Source organism: Zootoca vivipara, chromosome 4 (genome assembly GCF_965207765.1).
Source record: "Zootoca vivipara chromosome 4, rZooViv2.hap1.1, whole genome shotgun sequence".
NCBI classification, from domain to species: Eukaryota; Metazoa; Chordata; class Lepidosauria; order Squamata; family Lacertidae; genus Zootoca; species Zootoca vivipara.
In genome coordinates this window covers 98,618,431-98,631,390 of record NC_142587.1, presented here as the reverse complement: position 1 = coordinate 98,631,390, position 12,960 = coordinate 98,618,431, and the positions used below count along the sequence as shown (strand labels likewise).

Sequence of the window (12,960 nt, the reverse complement as noted above, 5' to 3'; positions counted from 1 at the left end):
CCAATTTTGTACTTGAGGGTCAATTTCAAAAAGTTCCACTGGGAAAACGAAAACGATTATGTCCCTGTGGAAATGGGAGTATTGAGTCAGTGGTTTGTGATTCTAGCTTGCACTCTTTATAAAGATTTGAGGAGTGAGCTTATTACCCCTCTGCTATTGTCCATGCTAGGTTGCTCAACCATTGCTACTGTGTCCTGTCCTTTCTTTTAGCAGATCAAGATGATCAGGTGACAGCAAAAAAAGGCAAGGTTTTTAGCGGGGGCAATTAGAATAAGATCTATTATTGCTGTAAACCCCCAAAATGTATTTTCTATAGTTAAGTTTTTATCTCTATCTTCAGTACATTTTATTTTATTGCGATGGCTAGTGGCTGATGCCTGTTGTCTTTGTCCATGGAGTTTTCTCGGCAGGGATACTGGAGTGGCTTGCCAGTTCCTTCTCCAGGTGGATCACGTTTAGTCAAAACTCTCCACTATGACCTGTCCATCTTGGGTGGCCCTGCATGGCATAGCTCATAGCTTCTCTGAGTTATTCAAGCCCCTTCGCCACGACAAGGCATTGATCCATGAAGCTGAGGCTCCAATACTTTGGCCACCCTCATGAGAAGAGAAGACTCCCTGGAAAAGATCCTGATGTTGGGAAAGATTGAGGACACTAGGAGAAGGGGACGACAGAGGACGAGATGGTTGGACAGTGTTCTCGAAGCTACGAACATGAGTTTGACCAAACTGCGGGAGGCAGTGCAAGACAGGAGTGCCTGGCGTGCTATGATTCATGGGGTCATGAGGAGTCGGACATGACTAAACGACTAAACAACAACAGTGGCTGATGCAAATAAATATTATTCTGCTTCTTCATTCCAAGGAAACTAAGTCTGCGCAAGCCCCTGAAGCCCCAGACATTGGCGTGGCGTGTAACACTATGATTAAGGAAGACATTATATATATAAAATAGCAAGAGGAGGATGCTTGGCTTCAGAAACCAGTTTATTCCGATCTATGAGACAGAGATACACATCTCCAAATAAATAGATTTCTCCCCAAACACCCCCCAATCAAAACAGGGATAAATAAATTTATCAGACTGTGAACCTTTTCCCAAAAAACGGACAGGGTGAGTGCAAGTCCCTTTGTACGCTCTCCTCTTGTGACAAATGGACCATGTGCTTCTTGGGAAGATGCATCTCTCGCTTGAGTTGAGTGCAGCTGAGAACGGTGTGAGATACATAATAAATGTGATATAAAGGTAAAGGGACCCCTGACCATTAGGTCCAGTTGTGACCAACTCTGGGGTTGCGGCGCTCATCTCGCTTTATTGGCCGAGGGAGCCGGCGTAGAGCTTCCAAGTCATGTGGCCAGCATGACAAAGCCGCTTCTGGCAAACCAGAGCAGCGCACGGAAACACCGTTTACCTTTCCGCCAGAGTGGTACCTATTTATCTACTTGCACTTTGACGTGCTTTCGAACTGCTAGAGCTGGGACCGAGCAACGGGAGCTCACCCCGTCGCGGGGATTCGAACCACCGACCTTCTGATTGGCAAGCCCTAGGCTCAGTGGTTTAACCCACAGCGCCACCTGCGTCCCAAAAATGTGATATAACCATGTGCTAAACTACTATTGTAGTGCACAATGTAGACAGTCTGCGCGAGACTCGTGGCGCCAAAACCCCCATCGTTCCAGGCACAGGTGAGTGATGGAGAATGTCTGGTTTTAAGCACAGGGAGAGCTGAAAGGGTTTTCTAACTCCACGTGGGAAGGGCTGAACCACTTTTGAGAACATAAGGAGAGCCTGCTGGAGCAGCCAACGGCCCATCTAGTCCAGCATCCTGTTCTCACATTGGCCGACCAGAAGCCCGCAAGCAGGATCCGAGCACAAGAGCCCTCTCCCCTCCTGGCAGCTGGGATTCAGAAGCATGGCTGCCTCTGACTGTGGAAGCAGAAGGCAGACATTGTCTGTCCCTGCAGCCTTTCAATTCTTCCAGGCAGCTGCCATGAGCAAGCAGCATTTACCAGCTCTGCCATATATACAGTGCATATGCACCTAGGTAGTTTGCATGTAGGGACCCAGGTGGCGCTGTGGGTTAAACCACAGAGCCTAGGGCTTGCTGATCGGCGGTTCGAATCCCTGTGACGGGGTGAGCTCCTGTTGCTCGGTCCCAGCTCCTGCCCACCTAGCAGTTCGAAAGCACATCAAACGGTGTTTCCGTGTGCTGCTCTGGTTCGCCAGAAGCAGCTTTGTCATGCTGGCCACATGACCCAGAAGCTGTCTGCGGACAAACGCCGGCTCCCTCGGCCTATAGAGCGAGATGAGCGCTGCAACCCCAGAGTCGGACACGACTGGAACTGATGGTCAGGGGCCCCTCTACCTTTACCTAGCTTGCATGTGCAGGACAGTTGCCGAACGTGAGCCTGGATAGCTCAGTTGGTTAGAGCCTTGTCATGATAATGCCAAGGTTGCAGGTTCGATCCCCATACGGGACAACTGCATATTTCTGTATTGCAGGGGGTTGGACTAGAGGATTCCCGGGGTCCCTTCTACCTCTGAAATTCTACGGTTCTATGGTAAAATGTTAGAGGGTTTCTTTTAGAATCCCTCTAGCTCGTCGGTTCCCAAAGTGGGTGGTATCGCTTGGTGGGATTACACAGTGGCGGAGGAAGCCTCTCGGGCACCTGGGGCAGTGCGCCCAGGGGCAGGGCGAACCACCCATAAGGGTGGGCCGGGGTGTGCAGCGCAACACGGTGCCCATATGGGCTAGGGCCGGGCCCCGCTGCATGGTGGCCATAGGGACGGCAGAGCTAGCGGCATCGGTGTGTATCCCATCAGACTTTGAAAAACTGGTATCAGTGGGTCAAGTTCATCCATTTTGCTAATTTGGATATGCAAAAGATATTAAAAATAAATTGAAGGAACCTCAGAAAAAGGGGGAAGGAAACAAAGTTTTAAAATGTCGAACTGATTGAAAAATGAGTGAAATGTATATATCTGAAAAGCGTGTGTGTGTGTGTGTGTGTGTGTGTGTGTGTGTGTGTGTGTGTGTGTAGTTCATCCATTTTGCTAATGGGGGGGTGGCGGCGGGAGGGCGGTTATTGTTTTGCTTTGCTATGTATTTGCTATTTTTATCTTGTGCTTTTATGCTGTGAACCGCCCTGAGATCTATGGATGAAGGGCGGTATACAAATTTAATAAATAATAATAATAAACTAAATAGATTTCAATTGACTTTGGAATAAATGTGCAATTGCTATTGTTGTGTTATTATCTTCCTTGGTGGGTTGTGCAAACTGCTTCTCTGAAGAACGCTTTCCCTAGGGTAAGGTAGCCGGGGAAGCGGGGATGAGTTTGTGGACCATCAAGGTGGAGAAATTTGGGGCAACCTTTGCGCCAGACACCCTTTCCCCTCCTGCAGCCAAACGAAACAAAAAGCACTTGACATAAGGCTTACATTCAAAATTCAAATGAGAGGCCGAAGGAAAGTGGGCTTTTTAAAGTGTAGTTTGTCAAAGTATCCAGGGGAGATCATTTGAATTGTGGAATGCCTGTTCCACTTCCTGAATTCAGATTTCAAATTCCAGCATCGGATGACAGCACTTGGAGTTTGCAGATTCGTCAATTCTTGGCTGTACCCAAAACCTCGAGCGACGCAGAGACTCCTACAGGGCGGCTGGGAGGCAAATGCAAAATATTCCGTTTCTGCAACGGAAACCCTCTTCCTATCCGACACATGCCCTTTGCTATCCCAGAAGAGTTGGTGCAACAGCAGAATCAAAGCTCTATGGCGACTGTTCCCTACATGCTCAATGAGAAGCGGCAGCCCTTCAGTCTCCCCTAAAGGGTTAAAGCATCTTTCCTGGTCTCAACCCCCCCCTCACCCAAGCAGGAAGCAGGTGAAAGGGCCATCCATTCACTCTTGCAGCATTTGGAAAGGCTGGTTGCACCGGCAGGATCTGGAGCGTTGAAGTCAAGCGGCCATATTGGTCGTCCTCGTTGCCATGAGGTTAATTTGCTGGCATTTTCATAAAGCTGGTTGTCGATTGTCTTTCCTGTTTCTGCGGCGATTGTTTACTCAATAATGCAACTTTCCCCCATATATATTAATATCAATAGACCCCCCTCCCCCAATTCTTTTACAAGTTCTTTATTTCTCTGTCCGGACTTTCGGAGATCTTCGCCTCTGGGCCTTGAACCAGGAACGTGTTCCAATAAGCTGAGAGAAGATGGAAGGATATTTATTACTCACTATTCCCATGAAATGTATACCCTATAAGGGCAATAAACTATTTATAGAATATTATCTCTCGCTCCCCCCCCCATCCTAAAAAAAAATGCTAGCAAAGAGAAAGGATCCGCTGGTACTTTAAATACTAATTTATTGCAGTGTGACCTTTTGCAAATGAGAATCTCCTTCTGCAGATGAACCTCCTTTTGCAAAATGAATCTATTCCTTCGCAAACCACACGCCCTCTATAAGGAACACAGGAAGATGACTTTGGCTATGTTAAAACATTGAGTCCTCCTAGCTTGGTATTTCCAACCCCAGATTTCAGCATCCTGGCGAACCTCCAGTTGCATTGACTATAACTCTCGTCATTGCCAGCCAGCACGGCCAATTGCATCTGGCCGTGGCAGACCTAAATTTTGGGGGGCCCTGAAGCTTCAGCTGTCATGGAGGCCCCTTCGCAACCAGCAACGTTGGGTACCATCAATATCGTCTTCAATGGAGTTGGTTCCACAACAGATCGCCAACCCCTTGCGCTGGCGTGCTTTCAAACTGCTAGGTTGGCAGGAGCTGGGACCGAGCAACGGGAGCTCAGCCCATCGTGGGGATTCAAACCACCAACCTTCTGATCGGCAAGCCCAAGAGGCCCAGGGGTTTAGACCACAGCAGAATTTTCTGCCCTCTCCCCTCCTGTGGTTTCCAGCAAGGGCTATCCAGGAGCGTTGCTGTCTCTCAGCTATGGAGGCAGAGCAAATTTATCCAATTCTCTTTTAAGGTTTGGTGGAAATCGCTGCCTCCGGCAGGAGCGATTCCCAGAGTTTAATGATGTCCTGAGTCCTTCATGCTCCAGAACAGCCATGACACCATTGCTAACCCTTGAGAGGTATGCGTCTGCTGGCCTTTTAAGAAAAGAAACAAATGTCCTTGCAGTTTCTGGTAACAAGATCTTCCAGGAATGCTCCAGGAGCTATTTTTAATATGGGGGATTATTTTTTAATATGGGGAGGGGGAATGGATTCGTCTGACACATCTCCCGCTTCCCAGAATGCCAGATGGATTGCAGATTATTAGACACCAAACAGCTCTACAGACTCGCGAAGGATGCAATTCGGCGTGGGTGGGGGTTTCGTAACCCCCTGTCCGCCCTCGACGAAATGCGAGCGGGTGTCTCTGGCATCTTCTGATGTCCCGTAAAGTGCAGAGAGGGAGGAAAGACTCCCAGCCAGCAGCCCAGTGACTAACATGGCACAGAACAGAACAAATTGCGAGCTTAAGGCGATGTGTTCACACCTGGTTAAGCCTGCAAAGGGCAGCTGGTTTAAAACTCGCCCCACATTCCGTTCCTTTCCGGCGCTTGTCAGGTTGGGAAAGTGTTTGTTTGGGAACAGAGAACAGGGCAGAGGAACCAAGGCAGTAGAAGCAGGGGCAGAATTTCACGGCGGACAAAGAATCAGAGAACTGTTGAGTTGGAAGGGAACCCCAAAGGTCCACTAGTCCAACCCCCTGCAATGCCGGAATCTCAGCTAAAGCATCCATGGCAGATGGCCGTCCAACCTCTGCTTCCAAACCTCCAAGGAAGGAGAGTCTTACCAGCCCTTTCCACAGCTCTTACCATCAGAAGGTTCTTCCTAATTTTAATTGGAATCTCCTTTCTTGTGGCTTGAAGCCATGGGTTCGAGTCCTGCCCTCCAGAGGAGGAGAAAACAAGCTTTTGCTCCTTCTTCCATGTGACAGCCCTTGAGGTATTTTGGAGATGGGTCTCATACCGGTATTTCCCCCCAGTCTCCTCTTTTTTCAGGACATAAACATAACCAGCTCCTTCAACCGTTCCTCATCAGGTTTGGTTTACTTCATCACCTTGGTCGGTTGCCCTCCTCTGCACACATCCCAGCGGAATGGGAACACGGTGGGATGTGATGAGCACATGGCGGGCTGGAAACTGCTCCCTCCCCGCATCCCTCTAGGCAGAGATGCCACACAATGGCATCCAAGACATTCTGAATGCAAAGCAAATGCTTGGACCTGGGATTATGGCAGCTCCCCTAACTCTGCCCCCCGCATTTAAAGCACATCCAATGGACATTTCAAGTGCATGACTTACCCCAAAGAACCCTGGGAAGTCTAGTTCATTAGGGATGTTGGAGATTGTAGGGAGAAACTACAGTTCCCAGGGTTCTTTGAGGGAAGTCATGTGCTATAAATGTGCATTTGGCAGTGCTTTCCAAAGTATGGTGTGGATCTGCCCTAAAGCTTGGGACACGCTGATCGGAGTTATATTACAGAACATCTGGACCTTGAAAGCCCTCAACAGCCTTGACCCAGTAGACCTGAAGGAGCGTCTCCACCCTCATCATTCAGCCTCGACCCGGAGGTCCAGCTCCGAGGGCCTTCTGGCGGTTCCCTCCCTGTGAGAAGCGAAGTTACAGGGAACCAGGCAGAGGGCCTTCTCAGTGGTGGCACCCGTCCTGTGGAACGCCCTCCCATCAGATGTCAAGGATAAACAACTACCAGTATCTGACTTTTAGAAGACATCTGAAGGCAGTCCTGTTTAGGGAAGTTTTTAATGTTTGATGTATTATCGTGTTTTTAATATTCGGTTGGGAGCTGCCCAGAGTGGCTGGGGAAACCCAGCCAGATGGGTGGGGTATAAATAATAAATTATTATTATTATTATTATTATTATTATTATTATTATTATGGTGCCAGGCTGACCAAGGCTGCCCTGTCCTATCATTCCCAGGCATCTTCTCCCCCCCCCCTTTTAACCAAAAGACTCCAAACTTTCTCTGCCTTGTTAGTGTTCTGCAGACCAGGAGTTATTTTCCACTGGGGAGCGTTCAAACACACCACCCTCCCCCCCAAAACCTGGAATCTCAGTGGTAGACTCCCAAGAGAGCTTTGCATCGCATGGCATGCTTAGTTTTACAAGAAGCCCCCGTTCGATGTTGTTAGCTTCAAGGCAGCTTGTCTTTCAATTTTATGGCATTTCCCCCCCCCCCCCAAAAAAACACCCACCACTGGTCTTGCAATCCTACCTCATCTTTCCTGCTGCAATGGGGAGCGGAGAGGGAATCAAAGACATTTTTGTAAGTTTGGTTGTTCCTCCCGCTGGAGCTAACAACATTCTTATCAAGCCACCACATCTCTGGGATTCTGCGTTGGCCCAACCCAAACTGCCACGTCACCTTCGAAAGCTCCGCTCGGGTCAACCATACCTTCGTTTGTCCTGGAAACCAGCCGGAAGTTCTGCACTTCTTGCCGGAACTCTTGCTTCTTGACCTTCTTGATCTGGATCAGATGAAAGATTCCTACAAACAAAAAACAAGAACACAAGAGCCAGACACAGGTGCATAGTTTAGAAAATTATGGGGGATGTGACACATAGATAGCAGTCAAGTACAACATTCCTTGTTTTCCTAGAGTGGACATAAAACGGGATGTTTGGTCCAGCCAGTCAGAACTTCCTGTTTCCTCCTGGGCTGGGACAAACTTCCTCTTACATGTGACTAGAGGTGGGCATGACCTTACCTGTCCAGGTAACACAAAAGGACAAGGCACGCTGCATACTCTCCGCTCTTTGACTTCCTCCACAATTGGAGCAGCAGCTTTTTAGCTAGAGATACTCTATTGGCTTCCAACCAACAGAGGACAAAGGGACTATCTCCATATGGAATAGATTGCACATGTATATACTTTGTAACTAAGTCTGCCTTCAGGAATCCATCTGTGAACTGAATGTGTGAGTAAACTTCATATATATATATATATATATATATATATATATATATCGTATTATTCTTCCTATAAGACACCCCCATGTATAAGGCACCCCCTAATTTTTGACATTATTTTAAAGGAAAAAAGAAAATACGGGAAAATACGGTACTTTGCACAATATTGTGTCGTGTCTATCCTTTTAAGAGGGGTATAAGGGAAATTAGCAGGAATCTAATATTGAGAGGCTTAAACAAACTTCCAACAAGGTAACCGCTGTGCGTTTAAAAGGGGAGTGTAAAACTTTGCTAAGTTATAGAACTTGCTAGCGCAAGTTAGAAAGGATATTAATAAACAATATATCCTCTCCTGCCTCCTTGAACATCCCCACAAATTACATACACACACACACACAAAGGTCTATCGTTTCAAAAGTGCTGTTGCACGCTACCTCGATCTCTCAGCGCTTCAGCGTTCCAGGCATTTACACAGGGTTTGTGTCTCATGAATGAGGCACAGTGAAGACTGCGATATCTTTAGGATATATGCTTCACTTACACACATATACAACCTGAGCCTACGATGGAGGGGCTTGCGGCATTGATGTGTGCAGAGGAGGGTTTTGCTTTTCCCCGTAGCCGCAGCCTTGGATTCAAACAGAAATCAAGCATGGCTCCGGCTCCCTGTCTTCCCAGCCTGCAGTTTGCTTCTAATTCCCATAATCTGCACCCGAATTCTGAATTCTGGCTTTGAGAGAGGGGACCCCATCCATTTGCCACTTCCCTGCAAGAAGTGAGGTTACAGGGAACCAGGCAGAAGAGGGCCTTCTCGGTGGTGGCGCCCGCCCTGTGGAACGCCCTCCCACCAGATGTCATGGAAATAAACAACTGTCTGACATTTAGAAGACTTCTGAAGGCAGCCCTGTTGAGGGAAGTTTTTAATGTTTGAAATTTTATCGTGTTTTTTAATATTCTGTTGGGAGCCACCCAGAGTGGCTGGGGAAACCCGGCCAAATGGGTGGGGTATAAATAATAGATGATGATGATGATGATGATGATGATGGCATCTCACACCAGACCCCTTAATTCCCCCATCCCCTCACCAGGAAGCTCGCTTGGTTATTCCTGGAATTACAAGGCTCGATTAGCTTCCAACACTTGCTAGATCCAGGGATGGTGTGTATAGATGGTATTTAACACCAGCAAAATTAGCTAAAATGTATAGGATGCGTAATAAAATGTGCTGGAAAGGTAATGAGAAAGAGGGAGAGTTTTATCATATGTGGTGGAAATGCGAAAAAGTTAAAAGATTTTGGGAAATGATATATAATGTACTGAAAAAGATGCTTAGGTATACCTTTCCCAAAAAACCCGAGGCATTTTTATTAGGACTTATTGGACAAGAGATTGCAAAGGAGGACCATATATTTTTGTATGCGACAACCGCGGCCAGGACTTTGTTAGCCCAAAAATGGAAAACTCAGGATTTACCGACGATTGAAGAGTGGCAGACAAAAATGACAGACTATGCAGAATCAGCAAGACTGACTAGCAGGATCCAGAACCAGGGGGAAACAAGGTTCCAAAAAGACTGGAGTAAATTCGTGGACTATATGGAAAAGAACTGTAGAAGTTTAAAGACACTTGCAGGACTGACATAAATCCTACGAATTGACCTTAAATGGATGGAATAAAGGAACTGCGAGGTAAGAGTTGAAAAGAAAACCAAATGAGGGGAGGGAGGTTAAGTCAAGCTCGGCAGAGCATTGGGAATGAGAGATTTGGGAAGAATTGCTAAAAAGATAATTGTGTGTGTTGTATTTGTTTTTGAATGTTTGTTTTGTTTATTGTCTTTAATGCGTTTATTTGGAAAACTTAATAAATTGCTTTAAAAAAAAATCCAGGGATGGCAAGGGGTCTGGCATACAGCTTAACACTGCAATGGGCCCCCGGTTGGGCCACTGGCCTGATCCAGCAGCCTCTTCTCATATTCTTATGCAGACTGAAGTGGCACAAGCCATGCTGCCCTGCCAGGATTCGACCACCTCCCCGGCCTCAGGTGTGTCGCTGGAAGCAAACCTAAGAAGAAGCTGAAACTATTTCCTTGGAGGTTTTTAAGCAGAGATGGCCATCAGTCATGGATGCTTCAGCTGAGATCCCTAAATTGTGGGGGGCTGGACTAGATGGCCGCTGGAGGTCCCTTCCAACTCTACAATCCTATGACTCTTTGGCTCTATTGTCAGACCAGCTGGAGCTCTGGCTGTGCTGTAACACGGAGCGTGTAAACGACATTTATATTATTTTGCCAGTTCATCCCTTCTCCTATCTAAGAGAAGAGAAACCTTCTCCTCTCTGCCCTGCCCATCCCTTTTTTTCCACAGCTCTGGCCAAACATGGTACATATTTCATCCGTCCGGCAGACACAGCAACTGGGTTTTGGGTTTCTGCTAATTCCCCCGACGTTTTGAAACGTGGCTCGAACAGGAAATATAAAAATATTTGTCTGCAGATTTATGCGCCTTCCTGTGCCGCTGCCATTGAGTCAATTGTTTAAAGCGGAGAGAAAAACGGACTGAGGTGCCTTTTTTTCTCCGAGAGAGGGAGAGGGGGGCGTGCGCCCACATTGAGTCATGGAGGCGAATCCTGCCAAGAGACTTAAAGCAGGGGCATTTGCTAAGCACATAAAAGATCTGGGGCTGGAGCCTCGGGGCACATCTTTGCATGAAATTTGCATATGCTAATTCACACGTACACAATGCAGATCCCCAATTTGAATGCCACAGAAGACATGCCAGCTGATATTTACATCCAACCCTTGCCAGATAGACTCCTATTAATTGGGGCTCCACCCCAGATTATCTTAGGTCAAGTCCTTCCAATTAACTTCACCACAGATCCTAATCCAAATAAACTCAGTTCCCCTTCAATTACCAACCCCCCCAAAAAAACTCCCAAACTCTAGATAAAATCATCTTCAATTAATTTATTTCCTCGTGTTAATATCCTACCCGGTTACTCCCATTCGATTTCCCCAAAATTCTTGGGCACTCAGAAAAAAAGGTTTGGTTGTCTGGACCCTGCTCCGAGGAACCCCTCCTGGACTTAAGGAAGCCCCCCCCCCAATCCACACCGAGCCAGCCTCCATCGCAGAGGGTTGCAGTAGTCAGGGGTGGCCAAGATACTGTGATCTAGAGGGAGCCAATGATCTACCAGTGATCTACCGCAGACAACCAGTGATCTACCAGTAGATCACGATCTACCTGTTGGACATGCCTGGAGTAGATGATGTGATTCTGTGAAATGGGCCCTCGGACTCGGGAAGGATCCATAGATGATGATGATGATGACGATAATAGGGGGTTAAAGTGTTGGTCGAGAGCCTGGAAGGCCAGGGTTTGAATCCTCACTCGGCCATGAAGTCAAAAATGGTCAAAGGCCTGGAAACAATGCCTTATGAGGAACGGCTTAGGGAGCTGGGTATGTTTAGCTTGGAAAAGAGATGGTTAAGGGGTGACATGATAGCCATGTTCAAATATATAAAAGGATGCCATATAGAGGAGGGAGAAAGGTTGTTTTCTGCTGCTCCAGAGCAGCGAACATGGAGCAATGGATTCAAGCTACAAGAAAGAAGATTCCACCTAAACATTAGGAAGAACTTCCTGACAGTAGGAGCTGTTCGGCAGTGGAATTGGCTGCCAAGGAGTGTGGTGGAGTCTCCTTCTTTGGAGGTCTTTAAGCAGAGGCTTGACAGCCATCTGTCAGGAATGCTTTGATGGTGTTTCCTGCTTGGCAGGGGGTTGGACTGGATGGCCCTTGTGGTCCCTTCCGATTCTATGATTCCCTGGGTGGCCTTGGGGGCCTTCTCTCAGCCGGCCTACATCCGAGGCCTACATTGTTGTGGGGGTTAAATGAGGAGGGGGAGAACCATGTGCGCCACCTGGAGCTCCTTGGGTGGGGGGAGGTGGGGCACAAATGCAATTAAATAAATACAATTAAAGAATAATAATAATAAAGGTTAGGATCCCTTCCAACTCTGCAATTCTATGATTCTATTATCTATCCCTAGTTTCTCTCTTTTTCTTCCTCCCACACAAGCAGCCTCAATTTAAAATGTAAGAAGAGACCAGTGCCAGTTGTATTGTACACTGGTGATGCTATTCAACAGATTGGATGGGTAGGCTTGTTAAAGGGGCCCTAGATGGCTCCCCTTCCTCTGTTTTATCCACACAACAGCCCTGTGGGGTAGGCCAGGCAAACAGATAGCGAGACATGGAACACCCAAGGGAGAGTTCGTGACCAAGCGAGGACTTTCGAACCCTGGTCTTGCTTGCCTTATGCCTTAGCCCAGACACCCCCAGACTTCGGCCCTCCAGATGTTTTGGACTACAATTCCCATCGTCCCTGACCACTGGTCCTCTTCATAGAATCATCCAGTCCAGCCTCTGCTTAAAGACCTCCAAAGAAGGAGACTCCACCACACTCCTTGGCAGCAAATTCCACTGCCGAACAGCTCTTACTGTCAGGAAGTTCTTCCTAATGTTTAGGTGGAATTTTCTTTCTTGTAGTTTGAATCCGTTGCTCCGTGTCCGCTTCTCTGGAGCAGCAGAAAACAACCTTTCTCCCTCCTCTATATGACATCCTTTTATATATTTAGCTAGAAATCATGGTAGTTGTAGGCCAAAACATCTGGAGGGCCGCAGTTTGGGGATGCCTGCGCTTAGCCCAACCACTATACCGCAATGTGGCAGGCGGGGTGGGGAGGTGGGCTCCATCAACCTCCCATCAAGCCAAGATGGCTGTGTGGTCTAGTGGGTTAGAGTGCCAGGATTGTGGAGTCCTGGGTTTCAAATCCTGACTCGGCCTTGAAGCTCACCGAGCGACTTTGGGACAACCTCTCACACGCCAACCTTCTGCGCATGGTTTTTTGTGGCCCACTCATTGGGAAAACCTGAAATTGATAGCCGTTTGGCTTGTTCCGCTGCCCAGAAACTTTCCTTCCACATCACTCCTTTCGGGCGGCTCCTCTCCTCC

At 47.6% G+C, this 12,960-nt stretch overlaps 1 protein-coding gene across 1 annotated transcript in view; it reads right to left on the bottom strand.

The window, feature by feature from the left end:
- Positions 1-2,991: 2,991 nt before the first annotated feature.
- CHRDL2 (chordin like 2) overlaps positions 2,992-12,960 on the bottom strand; it is a 33,419-nt gene continuing 23,450 nt past the window's right edge. Inside the window, exons 10-11 of the mRNA XM_060274045.2 lie at positions 7,432-7,524; positions 2,992-4,204 (exon numbers count right to left, since the gene is read on the bottom strand). Coding sequence (XP_060130028.2) covers positions 4,125-4,204; positions 7,432-7,524 — 173 coding nt within the window. The 3' untranslated portion in view covers positions 2,992-4,124. The remainder of the gene's footprint in view (positions 4,205-7,431; positions 7,525-12,960) is intronic.